At 38.9% G+C, this 27261-nt stretch overlaps 1 protein-coding gene across 5 annotated transcripts in view; it reads left to right on the forward strand.

The window, feature by feature from the left end:
• The window catches only part of TJP1 (tight junction protein 1), a 68566-nt gene extending 43362 nt beyond the window's left edge, over nucleotides 1-25204 (forward strand). Inside the window, exons 10-28 of one of the 5 annotated variants that reach the window (XM_050978347.1) lie at nucleotides 950-1055; nucleotides 1883-2033; nucleotides 2546-2654; nucleotides 3308-3527; nucleotides 3910-4094; nucleotides 4228-4323; nucleotides 4743-4825; nucleotides 5846-6056; nucleotides 6599-6699; nucleotides 7620-7973; nucleotides 8387-8638; nucleotides 9368-10267; nucleotides 10602-10696; nucleotides 11226-11450; nucleotides 17161-17336; nucleotides 18013-18454; nucleotides 19687-19904; nucleotides 20198-20341; nucleotides 23637-25204. In XM_050978347.1, coding sequence (XP_050834304.1) covers nucleotides 950-1055; nucleotides 1883-2033; nucleotides 2546-2654; nucleotides 3308-3527; nucleotides 3910-4094; nucleotides 4228-4323; nucleotides 4743-4825; nucleotides 5846-6056; nucleotides 6599-6699; nucleotides 7620-7973; nucleotides 8387-8638; nucleotides 9368-10267; nucleotides 10602-10696; nucleotides 11226-11450; nucleotides 17161-17336; nucleotides 18013-18454; nucleotides 19687-19904; nucleotides 20198-20341; nucleotides 23637-23731 — 4163 coding nt within the window. In that variant the 3' untranslated portion in view covers nucleotides 23732-25204. The remainder of the gene's footprint in view (nucleotides 1-949; nucleotides 1056-1882; nucleotides 2034-2545; nucleotides 2655-3307; nucleotides 3528-3909; nucleotides 4095-4227; nucleotides 4324-4742; nucleotides 4826-5845; nucleotides 6057-6598; nucleotides 6700-7619; nucleotides 7974-8386; nucleotides 8639-9367; nucleotides 10268-10601; nucleotides 10697-11225; nucleotides 11451-17160; nucleotides 17337-18012; nucleotides 18455-19686; nucleotides 19905-20197; nucleotides 20342-23636) is intronic. The other 4 variants (XM_050978348.1, XM_050978349.1, XM_050978350.1 and 1 more) reach the window with 4 other exon arrangements.
• The last annotated feature ends 2057 nt before the right edge of the window (nucleotides 25205-27261 follow it).

Genomic DNA, 27261 nt, shown 5'->3' on the forward strand with positions numbered 1-27261 from the left:
GTGTTTGGCAGAATCTGTGATGATTTGCTGCTTACACTAGGGGCAAGGGCAAGATGACTGTCACAGTTGATTGTGTCAGAGAAGGGTGGGAGGAAAGTATTTGTTGGGAGGGATCATCAGAGGCTTAGCCTAGGAAAGATTCATTAGAGACTTAATGGAAAATACAGTGTTACTGTATGGGTAGGACCAGAGTCACATGAGAAACAGGCATAATTACCCAATTGTTGCCTGAAATTCCCAATTTCAGACTAGTCTGTTCAGTGATTTGAAAGGAACATGGTGCAGTTGTTGGTAAGATCAGGAATATTAGACTAGTTCAAAGTCAGCCTTGTTTGAAATCAAATTTTTCCTGTGTGCAAAAATGAGCCTATAAATCCTTGTACATGACCAGGCCTTTAGCAGAGAAGAGCCCCTGCTAGTGCTCATTGCTGAGGGAAGCCTGCAGTGGCAGTTTCCTCACAGGAACTCCAGAGAAGCTCTGCAGCAAAGCCATAGTAAGTGCATAGCTCTAAGGACCACCAGCTGGACCTCAGGCATGTACAGTAGATTGAGGTCTTATGGCATTTTTATTTCAATAATTGAATTCTTGAGTGAAGAGAACCAATGGAAAGCAAAGATGTTAGGTCAGAACAAATCGAGGTTAGAAGGATTGAATGTGGTCTTGGGAGCGTGAAGCCTTCTAGTTCTCATCCTTTTGAAGTGCTCAGAGTACTTAAAGAAGTGCAAAGGAAGTTTGGGAATATTTACTGAAGTAGTTGTTAGGCCAGTAATCACACTGCTCTGAATGGCATGATGAGTGTGTCTTCAGTTGTGAGTTTTGTAGTATTTTACTTCTAAGTGGGGTAGAGGGAAGGCTACTGAATAAGTCATTAGTCTAAACTAAGTTAAACTTCTCATTTTCATCTTTAAATGACCAAATGGACTTTGGGAATCTTTGGTATTTTCATAGAACCAAAGCCAGTGTATGCACAAGGAGGTCAGCCAGACGTGGATTTACCAGTCAGTCCATCTGATGGTCCTTTACCCAATTCAACCCATGAAGATGGAATGCTTCGGTAACGTATCTCTGAACTCTCTCTGAACCTGCCTGCTTCTTATCAAACCAAACTTTTACCCAGGGTAGTCAATAACCTCTCTCTGTGCTCTCATATCATGTCCAGTATTCTGTCCTGACCCTGCTGTTCACAAATAATAGGATGAAGACATCAGATTTATTTCTGAGCCTTGTAGGCATTTACACTGTGTTACATACCATTTTAAAGTCTATTCATTTCTATGGAAATTAGCCCTTAAAATAATCAACAGGTGAAAAGGATTGGCTGGGTTTGTCTCTCGCTGAGCACTCTCACTCCTCCTTTCCTGTCCCCATCTCCAAAGAGAGGAAGGTTACTGTAGTATATTCTTTACCTTTCATAGTAATTGGAGAGCAGTGAATAAAGGTTACTGCAGGAATGTGTGATGTCCCAGCGTGGAAATAAGTCTGCTTCAACTGGGATCTCCTTTATGGGCATTACTGTACTTGAGAATAGATTCTAGTTTGGTTTGACCTCAAATTCATCTTGATCTCTTCAGAGCCAAAATAGATCTGTATGCCAGCACAGCTCTTTAAAAGGAAGAATGTTTTTGGAAGAGTGTCAGTGTCTCACATAAACACTAAGAGTGTAAGACAGAAAATCCATACTAAACATGTACATGCAGGTGGGTTTTTTGGAGTGCTGCTATTGAGCATGTTGTAATGCTGCAGTTGAGAAGCAGTTGATGGTATGTATAGCAAAATATCCACTAATTGACTAACAAGCAGATTACTTCTTTGCATGTTTCAAATTTACCAGGATATTTTTGGCTATTACACCAGTAAGTGGAATATTTTTGAAATTTCTAGGCCAAGCATGAAACTGGTAAAATTCAGAAAAGGAGATAGTGTGGGCTTGCGACTAGCAGGTGGCAATGATGTTGGCATATTTGTAGCTGGTGTTCTGGAAGACAGCCCTGCAGCAAAAGAAGGATTAGAGGAAGGGGACCAGATACTCAGGGTATGTCAAAACTGTTAACATTACAAATGTTTTGTTGTACCAAAGTAGGTTTTCTTTCTGTAGGATTGAGTATTTTGCCTTCGTGTTCATACACATTTTTTTCTGTATGTATTTATTAGATGATTTACTAGGAGCAAGATCTCTTTTTACTGTACTGTTGCTAGGAAGGTTAGTAAGTTTTTTACATTAAATTTTGTAGACTAATTCAGTATATCAAGTTGTTTGATTTCATGCTGAGTGACTAAGTTGTCAGAGTCCTCTGTGGGTTCCTGATGTATATAGGTGCTCTATAATGAGTAGGTATATATAATTCTAAAATGAACAGCTACCTATTTTCCTAGAAGCTGTACTTTATTTCTCAGTAAAAGTGGGACTCTTTAGAGGTACGAGAGGCATCCTGAGATATGTGTGAAATTGAGTAAGAAAAAATCATAGCAATAGATTCAGATTTTCTACTGTATAATTGAATCTCTGTAGTGCTAAATCAAACTGATATACTTCTTTGATACCAGGTAAATAATGTAGACTTCACAAATATCATCAGAGAAGAAGCTGTCCTTTTTTTGCTTGATCTTCCTAAAGGCGAAGAAGTCACCATTTTGGCACAGAAGAAAAAAGATGGTAAATATTTGTATATTGGAAATGATGTAGTAGACTGCTTTACAACAGTATTAAAAACTAGTGACCAATAACTAAGTGCTGGCTTGCAGGAAATTGGCACCTTAGACTATTGAGTCTTTTTGGCTTTGGTATAGGTGGCCACTACAAATGGAGTAGAGACTGATATGGGCCAGTATACACACACCCACACCCCCTGAACAAACAAACAAAATCCCAAACTAAAAATGCCTCTTCAGAATAACCCCTACCACCTAAGTAATGTCTTGGCATTCTCCTTGGAGGAAGTAGAAGAGTCAGTTGTAGCTATGCCATTGAAAATGAGTGGTTATGCTGATGTGTTTGTACATCAGCATAACCACTCATACAAACTTCTTTTCTCAAGATGAATTCCTTCCAGGGTAAATGAAGTAAGCTTGCACTTTGATCAAATTTTTGACTATAAAAGTTGAGTTGATGTTAGTAGAGTTTACTATAAATAGTTATGGGGCTTAAAATAGAGCAGCTCTGAGACATTAGGGCTTCTTGAAGTAATGTACTTTCAGAGCAAGGAGAATTAAGGTGAGGCATTGCTTTGTGTAATTCTTGTGAGCATTATAACATCACTTGAACTTATGTAACACTTGATGTTTTGGGATTTCTCTTCCCTCTTTCAGTTTATCGTCGCATTGTTGAGTCTGATGTAGGGGATTCTTTCTATATCAGAACTCATTTTGAATATGAGAAGGAATCTCCTTATGGACTAAGTTTCAATAAAGGTGAAGTGTTCCGGGTGGTGGACACTCTGTACAATGGCAAGCTGGGTTCATGGCTGGCCATTCGAATTGGGAAGAATCATAAGGAAGTGGAAAGAGGTATCATACCTAACAAGAACAGGTACGATCCTGCAGTAATTATATTACTGATTCAAACCCAGTTTTAAATGGCATATGTGTAATGAATGACTGGACTCTCTTGTGGGACACAAGTTTATACAATTGGTTCAGTAAGAAACAGTGTAAAATATACTGAAGTAAAATATCTGTGGATTTGCTTTTGACTTGGCATGGTCCACAAATAAACTTTCTTTCCAATACAAGAGACAAGAATGTAATAAGTTTTAGAAATGTGATACTAGGCTCAGAAGTTGTCTTGTAGTTCATAATACAACAAAAGCTTGCTTCAGCAGGGGCAGTGTTTTTCTGAGAGTGTAAGCTTGCTAGTCAGGCATTACTTCAGAAGCTGACTTCTTGGTAACTGGGATTTGTTGTCACCTTAGAGCTGAGCAGCTGGCTAGTGTACAGTACACGCTTCCAAAGACAGCAGGAGGAGATCGAGCAGACTTCTGGAGATTCCGAGGCTTGCGGAGCTCAAAAAGAAATCTCCGGAAAAGCAGAGAGGATCTTTCTGCCCAGCCTGTTCAGACCAAGTTTCCTGCCTATGAAAGGGTTGTTCTTCGGGAAGGTATGCCTTTACTCTTACTGCACAGTACAGGTTTGTGTGCTTTGGTGTGGAAAAGCCAGTTTAGGTAAATCTGTCTTGCATTTGGTTTGAGCAATCGATATATCTTGACTTTTCTTTTTTCCTTCAATTCTAGCTGGATTTCTCAGACCTGTAACCATTTTTGGTCCAATAGCTGATGTTGCACGGGAGAAACTTGCTAGAGAAGAACCAGATATCTTCCAAATTGCAAGTAGGTGTGAGATCAGGTTTTTCTGCAGTTAGGAAATAGCTTTCTTTGGGTAGATTGTTTCTACATTATTACTTCAGTTAACATATTTAACAAGACATTGACAATGTAAGGGAACAGACTAAATGTAAGTTCTTCTACTATATTGCTGCTGATAATTCTCTGAAGATATATTAGTTCTATTTATGGCCACCTCAAATTTCATTATAATTCTGTACCTTATCTTGTATCTAAGTGCTTTTGTAAAGATGTGATTTTTATGGCCATAATGGTGGGTAGACTTTCATGTATAATCTGTAATCAGAAGTGTCTTCAAACTGAATTGACAGCTTGAGCTACAAAATGGTTTGTTTTATCTTAATAAGGGAATGTAGATTCTGATGTAAACTTACAATAGGTTTTTACTGTGTCCTCTTTACCAGAAAGTGAACCAAGAGATGCTGGTACTGACCAACGCAGTTCTGGTATTATTCGTCTCCACACCATAAAGCAGATAATTGATAGAGTAAGTCTTCTGTTGTCACTGGGTTTTAACACAAGAAAAGTAAAATTGATAACTTGAAGCTTTGGGTGTTTTAAGTGTAGAATGGTAGCAGACTGTGTTTGTTTGAAAAATAACTTTCTCATCTCTCTAGTGGTTAATAAGAGAAACCCTACCACCCTTCTTCTCTGTATTAATAACTGCAGCCTGGACGTGCTTCTAGGCTTTGTTCCAGAGGTGTTGTCCTCTTTCCATTAAGGCTCTTCTGGGCTGTTTCCTCTTTCATTTAAAGCCATGGTGTGACATTATAGCTAGAAGTGGTTACTTTATTTATGAAGTTGTTCGTTTTGCCCCACCCCTGTGTACAAGTTGATCACTTGACATAATTATTATATAAGTGTGAGGACTAAGAAAGGATCCTTTGATCTCCCTTCCTTAATATCCTTAAAACCTATGCCATTAGTGCATTATATGAGGCTCACCTATTTATTTCCTTACTTAAAAAAAAACCTGGAAGATTTTCAGGTGCTGAAGTATGAGAGGGGAAAAAAGCTATAATAGCAGCAAAGTCAGCATGCTTCATGCTGCGTGCCTGATTGCATTGAATGAAAGCTGGCCAAGTTCTGCATTCACAGTGATATTTTTTTGTAAAAAGGAAGATACAAGTGTGTAATGGGACTATATATTGTGTTTCAGTATGCAGTTTTTTCCTATTTACAGAATGCTGATAGGATACTGCTTCTTTTTATTTCAGTGTCTGCTTACTTTGAGGAGATTTTAAAAAAATATAATTAAATGTAAAAAATCCTAGAGTTATATAGTGGTCCTGCAATTCAAAATGTATATGCCTATTTAGGCTCGTATTTCAATTGGTTTGGTTTTTATTATTTTGTTAACTCAAATAGGAGAAGGATTTAAATCAATACTTTAAAACAATGAATTCTCTAAAGGTAATTCAAAATCAGTTTGTGGAGTATGTTAAAAAAATTTCATCTAGGACATGAATGATTCACTTTCTTGCCTGTGTCCTTCTTGTCACTGCAGGACAAACATGCTTTGTTGGATGTCACCCCCAATGCAGTGGACCGTCTGAATTATGCCCAGTGGTATCCAATTGTAGTGTTCCTAAATCCTGACTCTAAGCAGGGAGTGAAGACCATGAGAATGAGGTTGTGCCCAGAATCCCGAAAAAGTGCCAGGAAGCTGTATGAAAGAGCTCACAAGCTCCGCAAAAATAATCACCACCTCTTCACAAGTAAGCAATTAGACAGACTGGATTAGAAATTCTGAGAGGAAAGGCGAGGCAAGACGAGAGAAGCTTCTACCTCCAGAATTTTCTGCAAATGGAGCAGGTCAAGCAGGGGCAGACTTGCTCAGGCTTTGCCATTCAACAACCAGTAGTTAATTGGTGTGTGCATCATTTGCACATGACTGCTCAAATGTAAAGCAATCTGAAACATCAGAATGACATTTCTAATAGATCCTGTGGCTTTGCAGGATCATCAGCCAACATCAAAACTTGAATAAATAGAAAAGTGATGTAGCTTTATTGTTTTAGTCTGGCTAAAAAACTCAAGCCTCTCTTTATTCTAAGCTACTGTTAATTCAGTGTTTCCTGTGGGATAAAACGTCCCAAACCACATCAGACCTTAAGGTTGCTTTGGATATTACTTCACATTACTGTTTAAATCTCATCATTTTAACCTACCAGTTTATATTGCTTTTATTACTCATGGTACAGATCCTTCTTGTAGTTCTGCAGAAATCATAAGTCAAATTAATCTGCTGTACTTCTAGCTACCATTAACTTGAATTCAATGAATGAAGGATGGTATGGAGCTCTTAAGGAAGCAATTCAGCAACAACAGAACCAACTGGTGTGGGTTTCAGAAGGAAAGGTAAGGAATCATGTTTTGGGGGGAAATGGCAAAACAGTATTCATGAGGGGTTTTCTGTGAAGATCTAAAGCAGTAATGCCTCCTGGCTGTGTGAGCTGCTCAAAACTGATTTGTCACTGCATTATAGCACTTACTCTGTTAATGAGGGCTGTACAGTTTGTCCTTATGCATGTAGCAGTGTGGTAAGGGAGCATTTGCTTATTGGCATTGTTAACTGGAGGATATAGTAATGCTGTGAAGATTTTGTGGGGATTGGATGGATTTTTGTCAAGTGTTCTGGGAATTTAACTGCACGGGTTCTCAGGGTTGGGATTGCCTGATGATGGAGTGTGTTTCTCATTATTGTAAAAGCAAGTGGCATATTCATGTTCTTACTGACCTTTCTGAGAACAGATGTGAGAAAACACATGCTAAATCACAAGTTAGTATTCTGTGTTCCTCACTAAATTGCCACTTTCCTTCTTGAGCTGCATGTTACTCTGTGCACATTAGATCCATCCTCTTGAATTATTATCATCTAAAAATAAAGATGAATCAGCTATTGTTGTGGGTTTCTTAATTAGATCTAGATTAGACCTTAGCTCCTTATATGTACCTGCAAAGTACTGATTCTGATATCAAAAAGCACTTTAAAGTGCAGCTCTCTATTCTTCCAAGCACTTTAATATCTGTGGAGATTGCACCATCCCCTTACTCTGACAGCCATCTGATCCCTTTGTAAAACGATTCAAAGAGCTAGGCTGCAGATAAGTCTTTTAGGTTTCAGCTTAACACATTCAGTGATGGAAACCTGATTTCTTGTCCCCTGTGATGATATTGATACTGAATCTGATAAAACTCCCCAGTTCTCCATTGCAAGAGAGAGGGTGTTCTTTAGAAGGTATTTCAATAAACGTGTACCCTAATTTTGTTTGCCACAGGCAGATGGTGCTACAAGTGATGATCTTGATTTACACGATGACCGCCTTTCTTACCTCTCCGCTCCCGGCAGTGAGTATTCCATGTACAGCACAGACAGCAGACACACGTCTGACTATGAAGACACGGACACAGAAGGGGGTGCTTACACTGATCAAGAACTGGATGAAACTCTGAATGATGAGGTTGGGACTCCTCCAGAATCTGCTATTACACGCTCCTCTGAACCCGTTCGAGAGGATTCTTCTGGAATGCATCATGAGACTCAGACTTACCCTGCTTATGCATCTCAAGCTCAGCCACAGCCAAATCTCAGAATAGACTCTTCAGGATTTAAAGCAACTACTACTCAGCCGGTAAGAAAGTCATTTTATACCCTGACCACTCTACACTTACTTCAGGTTGCAAGTTCTTTTGAATAAGAAATGTCCATTTATATTCTGCTTACCAGTGTTGTGTGTGCATACAAGAATTTGTCAACAGCAACAATACATTACAGTAAATTGGAGAATCAGCTTGCCCTGCCTGTTTTAGTGACTCATTGACAGGAGGGGGATTGAAGTACCATTTTACTTTGATTAAATGTTTTGCTTTCATAATCCTCAACCTAATGAATTTCTGGAAGAGCTAGTGCATGATAGTATCAGTACATTTCATTCTACATCTAGCTGCATTGGTCAGAGCATCACTTAAATTATTTTAATATAAATCAAAAAGTCATACATTGATTCAATAGCAGTATATTTAAAATATTTTAAACACTTCACAGAAAGCAGAAGCCTCACCTGCAGTCCCTTACCTTTCCCCGTCGCCTGAATCAAACCCTGCAACCTCATCAGCCTCTGCAGTAAATGCTAATGTAAACCTAAGTAATGTCAGACTGGAGGAGCCTACTGCTGCTCCTTACAACTCTTACCAACCACAAGCGGGCCCCTTAAGAACACCGAGTACTGAGGGAGCTCATGTAGTACTAAGAGACCAAGAGCCATCATCCTTATCGCCGCATATAGAGCCAGCAAAGGTACCTGTGCCACGTTGTTGTGCTGATTTCCTGCTATACATCAAGCTAGCACATGATCTTTGTTTTGCCCTTATTTGAAGAATTCCTTCTAATTTTTTTTTCTTCTAAGAGAATCATGCAGGTTGCAAAAAACAGTTCATTTGAATTGCTAAAGCATCATGTAATGTTTTGTGTGCATGGCTTCAAGCTCTATCCTTTTCACTTCTCAAAACCACAACTTTTTTAAAAAGGCTGCATTCTGTATTTTGATTTTACTTTGATTTCCTTAGCTTGTCAATGTTCTCCTGTTAATGAGGCCTCGAGAAAAATCTTATTTTCCTAAGATTTAAATAATGCTGAATTGTTGATCATGAAGCTGACTCCAGTTTGAGTGACTTTATCTACTTCTTAAGCAATGCTAGAACTATCTTACTGTATTTATATATTTCACTTCCACTCTTTCCACATTCTGAATAAAAATGCGTGTGCCCCCAAGCACCAAACCCCAGACGTGAGGCTATTACCTTTCTCTGCTAATCTACTTACATGTTCTTCTTAAAAATATAACTAAAAGGGATCTCTTGAATCACCAAGTTCAGCTTCCTCCGGTTGCAAACATCTGCATCAAATTATTCTGCTTTTAAACAAATTAAAGCCAATATTTAAAGCTTGGGTTTGTTTCAAATACGACCTTTCATCTATAGCTGAAGTTACTCTTCATTTTAGCTGAGAAGTGTCTCTCTCTAACAGGTGTACCGAAAGGATCCATACATTAATGAAGAAGCATCCAGACAAAGCTACGTCTTAAAACAGCCAGCAATTAATCATCCAGTACAGAGGCAGGAGAGAGACCCAAATCTGATCTATGAATCCCAGGCTCAGTATGCAGAAAAACAGCCGAGTAGGGATTATGAACAGTCAACCTATAGGTATGACTCTACAAACTATGTAGATCAATTTTCTCGTGGTTATGACCCTCGCCTACATTATGATGACCGTGTGCCTCCCTACGAGGAGCACTGGACATACTATGAGGAGAAACAGCCCTATAACCAAACAAGAACAGCTTATGAAAACCAGCCTCCTAGGGATCTTGATTCCAGACAAAATCTAGAAGAGAGCACAGAACGCAGCTATTACCCAGCACAACCTCGTTTTGAGGAGCCCCCTGCAATGAGCTATGAGAGCAGACCTCGCTACGAGCATGCCCCCAAAAACTTCAGCTTACCCCAAGTGCGCTACGAAGATCAGCACGCGGTTGGGTACGACGCCCACGGCCGATACAAGCCAGAGGCTCAGCCATACCAGTCAGCCATATCTCGGTCTCCTGAACCCAAGCAGTACTTCGATCCACACATAAGGGGCTATGAACAAGGTCCTCCTCAAGCTTACAATGCTAAAGCTGGACAATATGAACCTTCTCATAGCACTTCAGGTGTTTCTCTTCCTCCTCCCCCTTCATCACAAACCAAACCAGAAGTTTTGCCTTCCAACAGTAAACCACTGCCTACACCTCCATCTCTAGCTGAGGAAGAAGAAGATCCAGCCATGAAACCGCAGTCTGTGCGAAGTAGGGTTAAAATTTTTGAAAGGAGAAGATCCCCATCTTTGGAAAAAATGAAGGATACGAGTGATACATCAACTGTCAAGGTAAGTCATTTAAGTTTTTTAGTTCCTGCTTTTTTGCTAATGAGACTGCACTGCAAGAAGTGAAATATTGTCTCGGAAACAAAGCTTTACTACTTGTGAAATATTGCCCTTTAGCAGCCTAAATGTGGTATGTTTTAAAAGCAGAACCTGAACACTTCTTGTGAAAATACTGCCAGGGGTCTTGTTATTCTGGAAACTCCTCTAATTCTTCTTTTGCTAGTACTTATTTTTTCTTTTGGAGGAAGGGAAAGTAGTCTTAGTTTTCTTAATCATAAAGTTCTTTATCTTTCTAAGTGTTAGAATTTAAGACAATATGCTGTGCTTTTCTTTACAGCCTCCAGAGCTAGCACCTAAGCCTGCACTCACAAGTGTGAGTGGTCCAAAACCAACTTCTCAAAGCCAGTATGAGCACGAGAAAACAACCTACAGGTAGATGCACAACTGATTAAATTTAGTTTTCAATCTGAGTTTAGCATATTCAGAAATACATCTTAGTGCTTCGAACTGGAAACTGCAGAGAGGACTTGGAGTGTGTCAGTATCAATAGTAAAGGTTGATGGTTGGAGGTTTGTGTATCAATAGTAAAGCAGGGTGTGAAGTCAGTTATCATGGGTGTGATTGCTGGGAGATGGGGGAAAGATAAAGTGATTTCTCAGCATTTTTGATGAAGAAATTTATTAAGTATCTCTGTTCTACTTTTTTCTATCTTTAATTGAGCTAATTAGAAAGTAAAACAAAAGGGAAAAGATAAGGTATAAGGGAAATGAGGATTTTCTTTCCTTATGGTATGTCACAACTGCCTAATTCCCATGCAATATAGTAAAAAGGCAAGGAGTGCAATTGTAAGAATTACAGGTACATTGCTTTATTACTAGCTAGGTTATAAAATAGAATTGTCATTTGGGCACTATGCTTGTTCAGCTGGGCAAGGCAACTGTGTATTGTTGTTCTTGGTTAGGGCCCCAGAACCACAGAGACCTCAAGTGAAGCCACCTGAAGACATTGTGCGTTCCAACCACTATGACCCTGAGGAGGATGAGGAGTATTACCGCAAGCAGCTCTCCTACTTCGATCGCAGGAGTTTTGAAAACAAGCCATCGGCACAGGTTCCTGCCAGCCATCACTCTGAGCCCACCAAACCAATCCATTCACAGAATCAGCTGAATTTCAGCAATTATTCGAAGTAAGTTTGGGTTCTTGGGGTTTCTTTAATTTGAAAAAGGAGGGGAGCATCTAGGACTAAAACAGAAATTCTGCCTGTGTTCAGTGGAGTTCAGGGACCTGTGGTACTGAAATGAACTTTTGTATTCATGAAGTCTGAGGTTTCTGTTTAGGTGTAGCTTTAGTTTATAGATACATACCTCTGTAACATTTTATTTTGGTAAATTAATCATTTTTGCAGGTATCAGCGTCTTCACGTTACTTACAATCATAGAATTCTTTAGGTTGGAAAAGACCACTAAGATCAAGTCCAACCATAACCCAGCACTGCCAGGTCCATCACTTAAATCAGTCCCTACACATCTTTTCATCTCCAGGGATGGTGACTCCATGACTTCCCTGGGCAACCTGTTCCAATGTCTGATAACCCTTTCAGTAAAGAAATAATTTCCCAATATCCAGCCTAAACTTCACTGGCACAATTTGAGGTGCTTCCAGGCTTCCAGTTCTGTCACTTCTTACCTGGGAGAAGAGGCTGACCTCCACCTGCATACAATCTCCTTTCAGTGTGTTGTAGACTGATAGTGTCTCTTCTGAGCCTTCTCCAGGCTGAGCCCCCCAGGCTCCCTCAGCTGCAGCTCACCAGACTTGTGCTCCAGACCTTTCCCCAGCCCTGTTGCCCATTTCTGGACCTGCTCGATGTCCTTCTTGCAGTGAGGGGCCTGGAACTGGACACAGCCCTGGAGGGGTGGCCTCACCAGTGCCCAGTACTGTGAGACAGTCACTGCCCTGGTCCTGCTGGACACACCATGGCTGCTACAGGCCAGGTGCCACTGGCCTTCTTGGCCACCTGGGCACACCTGGCTCATGTTCAGCTGCTGTTGACCAGCCCCCCCAGGGCCTTTTGCAGCTTTGCAGCCCCTCTGCCCCAGCCTGTGGCACTGCAGGGGGTGGTGTGAGCCAAGGGCAGGACCCAGCCCTGGGCCTGGTTGAACCTCACACAGTTTGCCTCACTCAGCCCACTGGTCCAGCCTGTCCAGATCCCTCTGCAGAGCTTTCCTACCCTCCAGCAAATCAACACTCCTACTTAATTTGGAGTCACCTATGGACTTATTGGGGAAGTAAATCAATTGCCTCAAGATCGTGGATTGTGTTCTGTTCATGATCATAAGCAGCACATAACAAAGTATTTTCTTAGTCTAATACAGTAGTGCTTACACGTCTTTCAAAACAAAGATTTTGATTTATTCCAGTTCTGCATGCATTTGTTCTTGTGCACTTTAGCCATGTTTGACATTAGGAAACTGAGCCTTTAGGGAATATTGCTGAGGTCAGAATTTCATCTGTTGATGGAAACATCTGTTTCCTGTATTGTTTTGCTTCCTTGATTTGGAACATTTTGATACAGAAATTGTGTGAAAGCTCATACACAAATTTAGTGCAGGTAAAGAGTTGGCTGTTTTGGACGATACTTACACAGACATTTTGAATACTCTCGACAGTTACCTAAATTTGTTTTGATTCTGTAATTTGTTTTGAAATTGCAACAAGATGTTTGTAGATGTTACTGTGAAAAGCTACCTGGGCTTGCTGCATGCAGCCTGAAAATTGGGTGATTTTTGAAGGCTTTGGTTGTATTCCTGCTTGAAACATGGACTGTTCAGGTCAAGCTGAAAATCTGGCAGGCTTAATGAAAATGAGATCTTTAGAATGAAATAATAAACTAGTTAGCTGAAGTTTTATAATGTCTGGGATCTTGCAGTGCCTGTCTTTGTGACCTGAGAATGTTGGAATACTCCAAAAAGCTTGATGGATTTTAAAAATTTCACTTTTTTTTTCCAAATGATGTCTGTATTGGATATCTGTAACCAGTTCTGATTCTTAGCAAGGATGCTTCTTATCCTTTCTTTTCACTTGCCCAGGGTGTTCTTGGAAAGATGAGAGCTTAGCTGTTCTGCCCTCCAGGCATCATAAACTCAGACCTAAGAAAACTGTCCTGACTGGCCTCATAGTGGTAATTTTCAAAATTCCACTCTCACATACAAAACCCAGTGTTACCTACAGATGATCCATTTTGGTCTGTAGGTGTGGACTGTGGTGCCATTGAAAATCCAAGTCATGCTTTGGGAGAAGTGTAATTGTGAGGATTGTAAAATTCTTCAGATGGAGAGCGTAGAAAGCTTTCATTGTACATTTGTTAATCTGCAGTGTTGTCATGGTGAAGAGCCTGAGAGACAGACACAGCTATTGAATTTTTGGTGCAGAACAGCTCGTGGTTGAGAGAGTGTTCCATATTTCTACCTACTGCTTCTGTCTGCTGTGACACTTGCTTTCTTTGGCTGCTCAGTTGTGGTTGTGTTTTGCTGGTGAGTTGCTCTGTAATTTCAGGGCTTGTACATATGGGAAGATCACCTCTTACTGCCACAGAGAGGAGTAAGATATTAACTGGTTTTAAGGCTGACATTTTCATGTATCATATGGGACAAACATGTGTTGTGTTTTTGCTTTGTGAAAGAATGTAACCCTTAACAGGAAGGGACAGACATGGGAAAGAAAATTTACCCAGGGTAGTCCAGTGCAAATAGACAAATACTGAAATATTAATGTAAGTGGAAAGAGATAAACAAGGCTTCTGCTCAGTTGGACAGTACTGGCTCTGGTACACTGCAGTGTCCTTGTGTGGAAACACAAACCAGCTGCTGTCTTGAGAAGGCATTCATGTTTAGGACTCTCCTTTCAGCAGCTTCCACATTGTTCCTGTTACTTGATCAGTATTAATCTTTTTCCCTGTGAATTTCTATGGTAATTGCTATTCTGTGAATAAACTCTTCTAAAAATAAACAGGACTAAATTTGGATTATACAGGAACTGTTGATTATGCAATCTCTTCTGAATAATCCGTATAATGTATTCTGGGTACAGAGGACAGATTTTATTTATTCATGAGCAATAGCTACAACTTTCTTAGAGTTAAATATTAATGTGAAACATCAAATTATGTGAAGTTCTTTGCCACTGAGTAAGTATGGTGACAGTACATATTTTTCCCGCTACAAATTATTTTACTCTTTTATTTTGTTGGGGGTTTATTTTCATAATTTAGGAGACTTATGACATTGCTAAAGCTGCTTTGTAGGGATAATGCCATATCTGCATGTTAGCGTTGTCAGGAGCTGTAGAATAAGGGATAGTTTCTCTTGATGTGGGAAAATAGTAGAGCTTGTCAGTGGATGTGTTTCAGTGGATCTGATTGAAGCAATTTGAGGCAGATATGCACATGGCTGAGTAGTGGATTTGTTGCTGCTTGGTTCAGTGTAGTATCTGCTTTAGCTTGACATGCTGCTGAGTGAGGTAACTGCAGATTTCTGTTCTGAGTAGGGTTAAGGGTACTCATGAGCAGTTGCAGCTCAGCTGAGGAGGCAGTGAGGAGCACATCCAGACTGCTGAGTGTCTGTTAGCTGGAGTCTATTGAATGTCAGCAAAGCAGTTGCTGTTTCACCCATAGGCTGGGTCCCAGTGGCTCATTTCTGCTTCCTTTCAAATTAAAGTAACAATTTTGTAATGAAGATGAAGTGGGAAATAGGTTAAAAAGCAGCCTATCAATAATTAGGGGAACTTCATTTACCCACTTAGAAGCTTAAGGGATCACTGTGCTGCAGATTACTTTGGCTGCATACAGGTTCTGAGCAGTGGGGATGGGATTGTGCCTGCCCCTTGGTCAGGAGCCTGTGACAGAACGTGCTTCACACTAAACACAGCTTTGTGCTCTCCTCCCTTCATCAAAAGGTACTACTCTTCCCCATTTATTCATTCCCTGGGACGCTGCCATGCAGTTCTGATCAGTGTGCAGTGTTGGGTTTTGCCTGTGGGCTTTCACAGGGCTGCCCTCCCCTGGTTACTGTCTCCCTCTGGGAAGCAGTGATTTCAGGTGGGCACTCTTCCGAGAGAGCAGCTGCTCCCCACCTGGAATAAATGCAACAGGAGTGAACATGTAGTAATGACTCCTGTTGCTGGATAAATGGATTTATATTAAATCAGTGTGAATGGAAGCTTTCAGGCAGATCTAAAATAATCTCTTTTTTGCAACTCTGATCTTAGAGATATGTTCATACAAATCCTGTTTGGATCACTGATCTTCTCATTCATGTGGTGATCAAGCAGACTATCAAAAGTTTCCAGACTTTTCTTAGTTTCATAGCCTACTCCTCTGAAGCACCAAGATGTTTGGTGTCTAGAATTGTTACCTGTTAAATATACAAGAGCATACACAAAGTGAAGGAATGAGGGAAAGCTGTCCTCATGTACAATGTATTTTCTTGCTACATGAAAGCAAGGTAAGTATTAAAAATCAAGGGAAGCCATCAGTGTACTTTTGGTTCTCTGTGTTTCCTAGTATTTGTGGACAGTTCTAAGATGTCCTTTTAGATCCTGTTAAACACAACCATAAGCCTTTTATGGTGTGGGCTCTTGGATGAGCTGACAGTGCTGGAGAAACAGTTGCTATGAGTGTGCCCTCAGTACAATACAAAAGTACAGTCATTCTGTGAATGCTCTGACTGAAGTTGTTTCAAATTAGACCATGTGTGAGGTTGTTCATTTCTTTTGATGTATTGAATAACTTTGTTTATACAGACTGTAACAAATGCTTTAGTGTACTCTCATTCTTACTTTTAATATCTGCCAATACAAGATCTTGACTACCTCCTAATTCACTGACCAGATCTCATATTGGATATGTGATCATTGTGCACATGCTTATGGTAAAGGTTTTGTCAGAAACCTCTCTGTGAATAGTGTGTCTGTTTCAACAACCTTGTCACATGACAGCTGCTAGGACTAACATAGAGTGTAAAAAAATAATATGCTCGAGATAGAATGACTATTTTCTTTCATTCTTCTATTGCTGTTTGCTTTGCCATCACCTAGATTTCTTGGCTCTTACACTAGCTATGACTACTTGAAAAGGAACATCAAGTGGTAAGACTGTTGTTGATGTGAGGATGTTTTCAGGTGTCCTCTCACTGTTACATTTCATCACAGGCATTATGTGCACTTAAAATCTGAAACACATAAATTCTGGAAGTAAGCGCAATAAATATATTGCGGTCCAAAATTACAGGTGTTTGTGAAATCAATCATTTTCTGAAGCAAACCTGTGGATAAACGTTTCTAGCATCAGAAAAATGTTTTGAAAATAAAATTTGAATGTTTACATATGCTATGCACATAAAGCTGGTGAAGCTTAAGCTGATTACATTCCTAATTAAGATGGCATTGTTCAAATACTAGGTGTATTTAAAGAAGTTATACTAGAATCCATTGTCCTGTTGGCTAATTATGCTTTTCAAAAACATCCCCAAAAAGAAGTGGATTTACATTTTTCTTTCAAAAACTCATGAAATTAGAGAACACTCTTTTGTTGAAATTACTCCAAATGAAGTTGAAAAATTAATATCTACTAGGCAATTATGCAAATACACCTGAAATGTCATCTGCCTTTTGTTTGCCTTGGTTTGTGTTACTAATCTTCTAAAGGTCAATGTTGTCTGACTCTCTTGTGCTTATCAATAAATGTTTTTATACTTGAGACAGACTATTCAAGAAAATAATGTTCTAATGTTTATAGGAAGAGGTGGAAATCAGGTGGTCGTAGAAGACAAAAAAAGCAGTGAATGTGGGAGCTGTGAGGAAACTGAACAGTCAAATATTTGTTTTTAATTCTATTTCAACAGGGGGAAGCCAACTGATAGTGAATCAATGGATAGACCTGTTGGTGAAAAGCGCTATGAGCCAATCCCTCAAGTGACAACTCCTCCTCCTGCTCCTTCAGTCCAGTACACACAGCCACAGTCAATTAATAGCCCTGTCCTGTCTCTCCCAGCACACCACAAGCCTGCACTTTCTGAAGGTGAGCACTTACAAAGCTGACCTTTGTGAGAACAGCTATTGCTTCTCAGGTGCTTGTGGGGTTGCTTCAGCATATCTACACATGTAGCTATTTTGTTCCCTAACTGAAATGTGGAATAATTATTACTGAAAATAGTTTTTTACTGTAGTGAGATTGAGTTTTTATGGAATTATTTTGTGATTCTGTCTGAAGCTATGTAACTTCCAGGTGTTAGTACCCATACTGTCCCAGCTGTCTCAGCAAAGATGAAGTAAAACTCCCTGTGCTTTGGACCAGAATTCTTCTGACATGAGCAATAGTTGAAGGTTTCTAAAAACAAAAGAAAAAGTTGTTTTTTCTTTCACATTGAGGGGATTGCCCAGTTCAATTGAGTTTTCTGGTTTGTGCAAGTACACAATGGTATTTCAGTACTGGTTTTCTGGGGGCTTGATAATGATATAAATGAGTCTTAACCTTTTTATTGCAAGGTCATACTGTTGTCTCCAACATGTTTAATGAAACGTTGGATAACTTAGGCAGATGTGCAGAAGGCAGTAGGAGAACAAATTATCTAAGAGAGCAAAGCTGAACCTGTGTATATTTTATACCAAAGATTAAGAACTGACTGAAATGTGGTTTTATGCCTTTAGACATTTCTGGTTACTAACAAGTTCAAGTATTTTCATTTTCATTGCAGTTAACTCTGTGTCTGACCCTCCTCCACCTCAGAATAAGTCAGCAATTTTCAGATCCTCTAGAGAGGACACTGTGCAGTCCACTTTTTACCCTCAGAAAAGCTTCCCTGACAAAGGCCCTGTGAATGGAACTGAGCAGATGCAGAAAACAGTCACTCCTTCCTACAACCGCTTCTCAACCAAACCGTACACGAGCGCCGCGCGGCCCTTTGAGCGCAAGTTTGAGAGTCCCAAATTCAACCACAATCTCTTGCCAAATGAAGCTCAGCATAAACCAGAGTTGCCATCAAAATCTTCCAATTCTCCTCAACCAATTTTGAAAGCACACAGCTCATCGCAGCCTCCCGACTTTGAGAGTGGAATGGACACCTATGCTGTACAGGTCGACAAGCCTAAATATCAACCAAATAATGTTAATGCTGTGCCTAAAGCCATTCCTGTAAGGTAAGCTGCTGCTCCTTCTCTTTCCACATGTACATCTAGAGGTCACCTGGGAAAAATACAGCTTTTTTTATTCTGCTTCCAGTTTCTGTTGATGTAATAGTTGAAAGATTGACGCTATGATTCTAAATTCTGCTGAAGGATAGACACTTAAAATGTGTTCCATGTCCCTGTACTGTCTTGCATTCTGTTGTTAGAAAGTGGCATGGCTTTTACTTCCTATTTCTCATACTAAATTACAAATTTTCTAGTAGATAGTAATAGCTTGTCCTGGCAATCTATTTCCAGAAAAGGAATTAATTTCTAAAGATAGAATTTGGTGCAACAGCTATTTGTCATGTGCTTAGGGAGACCTCAGGGGACACATGAATAAGAGATATTTTAAAAATACTTGTGAGAAGAGAAAGTAACTTATGCAGTTTCATATTTGTGCTCTTTACTGTGAGACAAACCAGCAGCTGCTTAATGGCAGCTTGTTCTTGTCTAATATGCTTTAATGAATAAGAACTATGTCAAGAGCAACAGATACTGTTACAATCTTCAGCTTTGCTTTTGCAGAACAGTGTTTTATTGATTATTTATTTCGGGATAATAATAATGCGTGAACCAGACTTAAAATTTTGCTGTTTGTCCTATATGAAGTTAAGCAGCTGAGAAATGTTTTATGCTAGGTAGTTCTGTAGACTGCTACATTTTGGAGTTACTGGTTCTTTGAGTAAAATTCTTTGAAGACTGTTCTGAAAACTTCATCAAGGTACCTTTAAGTTATAATTTTTTCTTCAGTTATAGCCTGGCAACCTGGAAAAACGTGTGTAATTTTTTCATTTTTATTTGTAAAAGTTTGTTTTCTATATGTAAGTAGAAGGGTTGAGTGCTACTTGAATAAAAATAGTTAGTTCTTCTAGTATTAAAGTCAGAATGTAGTTTTGGGCTAAAAAATAAACTTTCTGATGTTAGTTGCATTTACTTTGATGCAGCTGAATCTGTAGCTGGGGTAAGCTCTTTCTGTATAATGCCAGAAGCAGGCAGTTGCAAACACAAGATTCAGGTGGTCTGAATTCTTGCTTTAACTACTTGCTGAATGTTTTCAGAGTTTGTGGGATTTGGGGTTTTTTTGTTTCTTGGGGGGGTTTTTTTCTTTATTTTGCCTTTTTTTTTGGGTGGAGTTTGGTTTTTTGCCACAGAGTTTCAGGAAGGAAATATTGATAAAACTGCTAGGCTTTCTGTCTTTTCAGCCCTACAGCACTTGAGGATGAGGAGGAGGAAGATGGACACACTGTTGTAGCCACAGCAAGAGGTGTATTTAACAGCAATGGTGGTGTATTGAGCTCCATAGAGACTGGAGTTAGTATTATTATACCACAAGGAGCCATTCCAGAGGGAATAGAGCAAGAAATATATTTCAAAGTCTGCAGAGACAACAGTATACTTCCACCTTTGGATAAAGAGAAAGGTAACAGCTGGCACTGTACGTTGTTCCGTTATTTAATGCAATTATTTTCTAACAAGAACAAAACAGAATATGAAAGTAACCTTAATAAGCTTCAGCCATTTTCATTTTGAGATTGTAGTGTGTTCCACTGAGCAGCCACTTGAGTGAGAAAGTCTTGTGCTTTTCTTTACTGACAGATCTAAATGCTCGTATTTTTCTCTAAATTGAGTTACTGAGTAGCTCTGCAGTGTAATTGTGTAATACTTTGAATACATGTCACAAGTCAGTAACAGTTTTCTTTCTCTTAATTCCAGGTGAAACACTTCTTAGCCCCTTGGTAATGTGTGGGCCTCATGGACTAAAATTCCTGAAGCCAGTGGAGCTGCGCCTGCCACACTGTGCGTCTATGACCCCTGATGGTTGGTCTTTTGCTCTAAAATCCTCCGACTCCTCGTCGGGTATGCTGTCCTCCCTCTGTCCTTTTGGGGCTTTTGGGTGCTATCGGATAATTTAAGTTATTTTGGCTAAAGGTGATGCTGTGTAATATAAAAACTCAATCATTGTATTTGTGTCAAACTCTCCCATTTCACTTTCATTACAAATGTCTTTCTTACATTTACTCATGGTGCAAATTCATAGCTAGAACCACAATAGCAGAAAAAAGAGTAGTATCTCCAGTCTATTCAATATTACCGTATTTTTCTATTCTGTCTTCTTTCTTGAGGACTGCTGCAGCTGAATACACTTGAAATGATAGTCGCACTAAAATTGAGAGGAAATGAATATGTACCTCTGATTGGCCTTTGTAACATAACTGGTGTTTGTCTGTTGCTTAATTAACCATATAGGACTCTGGCAAATCTTAACAATCTGCATGCTCATAAATCATGATTTAACGCTTGTTAACTGTTTCCATGTGTGCAAGTTGATGCTAACAATTCGGTCATTTAAGAAAACTATAGTGTGCAGTAAAAGCATTTACAGTTTATTCTAATGTAGCTGGTTTTTCCAAAAGACTTTTCTTGCTTGCTCCTACCTATCTCTCCTCTACTGCCTTTATCCAGAAGTCTCTGGTTGATAGTAAAAGTTGCAACTAGGTTGCAATTTTATTTACCTGTTCATTTTTACCTCACTGTGGCTTTCTGGGATGAGGGAGAGAATGTATTGGCTGGAATTGTCAGTGAGGAGCCTAATTGAGAATTCTGGGCAAGTTTCAAGCAATTTCATGAAACGGCTGTGAGGTTACAGAGACTTAAAAAAGAATGTTTGCACATCTGGGGAAAAAGTCTTAAGATTTTATTCAGCTACTTTCAAAATTTATGGTGGAAGATTCAAGCCATTAATGTGCACATGTGATCTGAGTACTGAGTGAAAAATGTATTTCTGTATACAGCATTTAAGCCACCATGTACGCATATCCTCTGTCACTAATGTATCTATCACTGTCAACACCAAAGCACTGATGCTTTGAAAGATTAAAGCATCAATCCCCTTCATGGGGAATCAATAATCTAGAGGTATTAATGGCAATAATTTTTAGTTGTTTTTTTATAAGCTATTCTATGCATGTGTTGCATGCATCTATTTAACAATGTGTGTATACGTGGCCGTGTTAAAACACGGGCTCATAAACGATAGGGTCCCAAAAGATAGGACAACTATGAACAAAAGCAACACAGCACTTCCTTTGTAACTAATAGCACCTGTTCATGAACTTACTTGAAGTGAAGGGAGAGGACTCAAATGATCTAAACAATAACTGAAGTTACTGAGACATTTTCCTCCCTTTCCAAAGTGGGATGTGTGTGTGTGTGCATGTGTGGGTGAAAGCAAGAGCGTGGATATTTAAACCCTAACACTTTCTGTACTGTAAATATAACACCACATTCTGTTAATCTGAAATGGGATGTATATCATAACATTGCTCTTTTGAGACAAACTTAAAAATTAGGCAATTCTGTCTTATGATATGTAAGTAGACCATACTGTGTCTTAAATAAATAATTGTTTTCTCTCTTTCTAAATTAGTTGGTTATGGGACTCTGATTCTTGGGGTGGCTTTATTATAACAATTTATACAATTCTGGGGTTTCCTCTCTTCAGTCGTCTGCTCTACCTCATCTTTTCTCAATGTATCCATGTTCTGTCCTAAAAGTGACATTCATTTGCACTTACTAACATCCTTTCTGCCACATTTAAGCCTCATACATTGGTATTTTACTGTTAAACCCCTGCAAAAGCTTAACTGATTCTGGTATTAAAGCTGACTGGGAAAAAAATTTGCCTTTTATGGCCACATTGATTAGAACATAGAAAAATACTGAGTGATCTCTTTATTTTCCTTTTCAAAGCTGTTGTATGGGAAAATATGGGAAAAACATCCTCAATAACTATGTATCCTTACTATGGATTTAGAAGGACAGGTTGGAAACAAGTCTGCCTGTCTCATGTGCAAGACTAGGACCCGACCGTCTTACAGTCCTGCTCTACCCTTTTAATACATTTGGTCATATGAGTTTTCAATGGAATTCCTCAATCTATAAAAGGAAAAATTCTCCAGCATTATTGAGGTTTTTGACTGAAATAAGCAGTCTCAGCTGGTTGCAGTAAATTTGTTTGTGTTCTCTGAGTATACACTGGCCACTTCTCTTCTTTGTCACGACGTTAGATGTTGCCATCTCTCAGTGCATTGTGTACTTCATTTTGTTTTCATGAGTTCAAGAAAATGATGTGGAATTTGTATCATTCTCACTTAATACTGAGGTTTTAGGTGTTTGCTCAGGTGTGTGACTGGGTTCTTTAGCTTGTTACACATTTTTCAAGGCAGATTTATTTGGCCAAGCTGTTTAATATCATTTATCTGAAAGGCTTAAGAGAACTTCAGTGCATTTTTCACTTTCTACCATAGTGGGATGTGTAGTGGCAACACTTGGTAGTGATTGTAGGTGGGTAAATGGAAAATACTGTCTCCACTTAAGAGACAATTGACTGTGCAGAGGGAATGTAACCTTTGGTCTGGTGAGATGGCAGCTGTTCCTTGCTGTAACAGATTCTTATCCAGAACCTTTGATCATGAATAGATAAGCTCTGTTGTAAAGATTTTTATGTACCAGTGAACTGGAATAATTTTAGTATTTCAGGCTTTTAAACACATATACTGGATGTAGCTGCAAAATGACTACAATCCTGTCTACAATTATTTTCATCACAGAAAATAAAACTACCAATGTGTCATAGTGCTTAGTTACAACATGACTTCTGATTTGCCTCATCTGTGCTCAGAACTGTCTCAAGACACTTCAAATGCATCTTACCCACATTAGCTTCTGAAATTTCTTTTTCTTTTTTTTTCTTTTTTTTTTTTTTTTTGTCAGTGGCAGTTTAGGAAGGAGGCAGTGAACACCTGATTCGCTGTTAGTAAGTCTCAAATGGAAAGCACTGTGTTGGTGCTGTAGAGTAGTATGAGTGATATTTGCAAGTTCCTGAATGCCACAGCATATGTTTTGAATAACTGACCTTATCCTATGTTATGTGATTTTTTTTATTATTAATTTTTTATTAATAACATGCAAACTGCAGGGTTTTTTAAACCATCAAAAAAAAAAAAACAGGAACAAAGAAAAAAAACCCCAAAAATCCAAAAGAGGTGTTGCTTCAGAACTTAAAAGCTCCTGTCCAAAAGCTTGGTTGTTTCAAGATGTACACTGTGTGACAGCAGATACTAAACACCAGCATTGTGTTTTCCTCCCACAGGTGACCCCAAAACCTGGCAGAACAAGTCTCTTCCCGGGGATCCAAACTATCTTGTTGGAGCAAACTGTGTCTCAGTCCTAATTGACCACTTCTAAATATTAAGTTAGCTGACTGAGTAAATAATATGAAACTGAGATGGACCTTACATATAAACTGAACCACTCTATCAAGTATTAACTGTTCTATAAGTGATAATGGATCTTAGTGTTTAAGCATCTTGCTTTAACTAACAATGAATTAGCAAGTACACTCTTTGAACCATGGTCACAATACATGCCACAAGCAGGGAGTGTACAGGGGGAACAAGGTGGGGGTTTTGCAGGTTCTGTATGCTTTGGTTTGGTTGTTCTTTTGTGTTGGGCTTTTATTTTTTGTTGTTTCTTTTTTTTTCTTTTTGTTAAAGGACACTGCTAGTATTTTGTTGTTATCTGAAAGTACCAATGAAACTATACACAGAGGAACTAAATTTGTTTGATACTCCAGTGTCAAAACCACAGATTTTGGTCTGCATTTTTGGACTGTGTATTTTTAACTCACAAGGCTACCTTTTGGTCTCTGGTTTTTAAATGACTTGGTGTACATGTCCAAGAAAATGGCAATCAGCTTGGGGTAGCACAGTTTAGATGTTTTCCTCTGCTGAGAGGTAATGCAAACACATCTACTTGCTGTATATGGAAACATTGTCCTGAGAACAGAGGGGAGGGGGAAAAGCATGTGGGATGACTATGGTTCAGATGCCTCTGTGGATTTGTAAATTAACCACATTATTACAGACCTATTAACCAGCAGGGATGCCTTACCCTCATGTTTTTAATAGTCTTAGCTCTCATAGTTCTCTGTATTAAGTTTGTATGGCTTTTGTGCTTACTTAGATATTACATCATGAGAGACTGGGGTGGGGGGGGAACAACAACAAAAAAATTGTGAGTTTGGTTTAGAGAACGAGCGTTGTTTGTGTTCATCAGCCAGAAGAGAACCAGAAGAAAATGATGGTATGTTTTCTGCTATGCATTTGAAAATTTATAGATGTTATAGACCGCTTGTATATAATGCGTGCATACCACTTTTGTTTTTGGTTTGTAAATTAACTTTTATAAGCTTTACCTTTTTATATATATAAATATATATAAAAACAAACGAAGTTTCTTAAGGATATCTTTGTATTCTCATACCTTTTGAGCCTTGAACTTTGACATCTGCAGCAATAAAGCAGCATTTCTACAATATACGAACGAGGACATTTTTTAAAAATGCACAAAGTTGTTACCTTTTAAAGTGCTGCATTTAAAGAATATAACTCGGAATTCTCTACTTTGATTAAATTCTTGAAAAGTATCCCTACTGTAATTTGTCATAAGGATGCTGTACTATGTGCCCTGAAATGTATTTTTTTACTAATAGACAATTTATTACGGCACAATGGCACTACTACTGTTTAGATAATATACCACTGCATTCTGTTAATGAGTTATTAGCTATTCAGGTGTGGCTGATTTTTTTTTTCTCTGCAGTTATTAAAATTACACGTTTCTAAATATACAGAATAAAACCGTTTTTAAAATAATAAAGATGATTGTAGTACCTTATTATTTCTGAAATGCATTTATGTGTACCTAACACAATTTTGATTTTGTTTTTTCTGTGTAAGTAGACAGCTGGATTCTGCCATATGTTCATATGTGTAGTGGAATTCCTTTGTGGAGTCAGTTGGAGCTATCTACAGCAGGGCTTCTGAAATTATCAACTCCAGTGTGGATCCATTGGAATTACTCAATACAGCTAAGAGGGGTAGATTTCTCTCCTGGCTCATTGTGTTGGGCTATGACACCTTATCTTCAAAAAACCTTGGTAGTGTTCTAGCATGTAGATGTACACATGGTATAGCTCTACTATGTTAAAGTTATTCCTACAAAATCCCATTACTTCTTCAGAGTATTCCATGGCTAACTAGTACCATTCCATCAGGGAAAATAAGGTCTAAAAGATTTTTTTTTTTTAAACACTGCTAAGCAGTGCATAACCCTGATGTTTCCTTTCTGTACTTCTACTTAGAAGTTTTGTTTCTCAGGCATGACTTAGCCCAGAAGATTCACTTACTATTGTTCCTATTCCTCCTGATGGCTTATCTCACTCACTAGCAGAGCATGAGACACTGGAAAGTCCTTGGCCTAGGGTAAGCACTACTTGACAAAACAAAAACATGAGTGTTATCAACAGTGATGTAATGGAGTTCAAAGCACAGCACAATACCACCTGCTGTGAAGAAAGGAGAAAATTGGGTCTATCCCAGCCAAAAGCAGGACCATGTGAAACACTACAGAAGGAGTCAGTCAGTCACACTTGAGGCACGCTGGCATTACCCTGCATGGACGTGGTGTTACTTGGTGTCCTGGGCATCCTGAGTCCAGCGTGCTGGAAGGTGTAACTGTCCTGTGGTGATGGTACTGTAGTCATCCAGATTATATCTTTCTGCTCTTTTGTTTTTTAAGAGCTTAGGGTTATGCCTGTCTATCAAGATGAAAAAAAACTCCAGCTTTTGCTCTGTTGTTGTTTCATAAGTGAGATGAGAAACTGATGCTGTTCAATTCTATACTGCAAAGCAGCCTGTTGGAGAAATTGTCCTTTGCTGTCTGCCTGTAGGAAGGTTTGTAAAAGTGTCTAATGTGAGCCATGTGCATGCCTTCTTTCTTGTTAAATCCCATTATCTTGGGTTAAAACATAGCTAGTGGGAATAACTAGGCTAAAATAGCACATTTATTTTAAAATAATAGTGGTTTGGAAATCTTTATCCTTGCAACTGGTTGCATTCCTTATATATTTTACATAGGCTAGGCTCTGCAGGAGGTAAGTTCACCTGTAACATTTTAATACTGTTTCTATTTACTGTTTAATGTGAAGCTCAAAAACTGCATCTCTCAGTTCTTCCTATTTGTCTCAATGATGTCCTGGTCAACTTTGGCCTTGCAAATTGTACAGAAGCGTTGAAAACGTAAATCTCAAGTCTTGTGTCCATTTTAAACAAGGGCCTTCAGTGTTGAAAACAGACAGGGGATACAGAATTGCTGTTTATCTCTGATTCAGGTTTTTGGTAAAAATCTTTTTTTATTATTTTTATTTTTCCAAGAAAAGTAACAATACATATTCAGTGATACCTACACAAACAGTTACATCTGTAAAAGTAATCCATTCCTACCAGCCTGGGTTAGGTGAAGCCATTCAGCAATGGTAGGGTATGGTTGAAGATTCTGTGCTGCAATGAAACCTGGAATATGTGATGGAAATTAAAGCCATACAGTGTGGAAAATAGGTGCTGGTAAGCATATCTGGAAAAGGTTTTCTTAGTGTCACTTGGGGAAGATATTTGTAGAAGCCTTGCTGAGTGCCATGGTGGTCTGGGTACATATGGACTTCTCTGGCTACTGGCTCCACCCATTGGACAGATCAGATGGTTGGGTAAAAATGTTTTTTATTATCTCCAAAGTGCTTTATGATCTTGTAAGCAAGGATCTGAGAATAAATACACTTAGTATTACATTGTCTTTGTAGTATTCTGCACTATTTGTCTGTTCTGTACAAAAGTTGATGAGCACAGGAGATAGGCTGTGAAAATAAATGACAGCCTGTT

Source organism: Serinus canaria, chromosome 10, assembly GCF_022539315.1.
Source record: "Serinus canaria isolate serCan28SL12 chromosome 10, serCan2020, whole genome shotgun sequence".
In the NCBI taxonomy this organism is placed as follows: Eukaryota; Metazoa; Chordata; class Aves; order Passeriformes; family Fringillidae; genus Serinus; species Serinus canaria.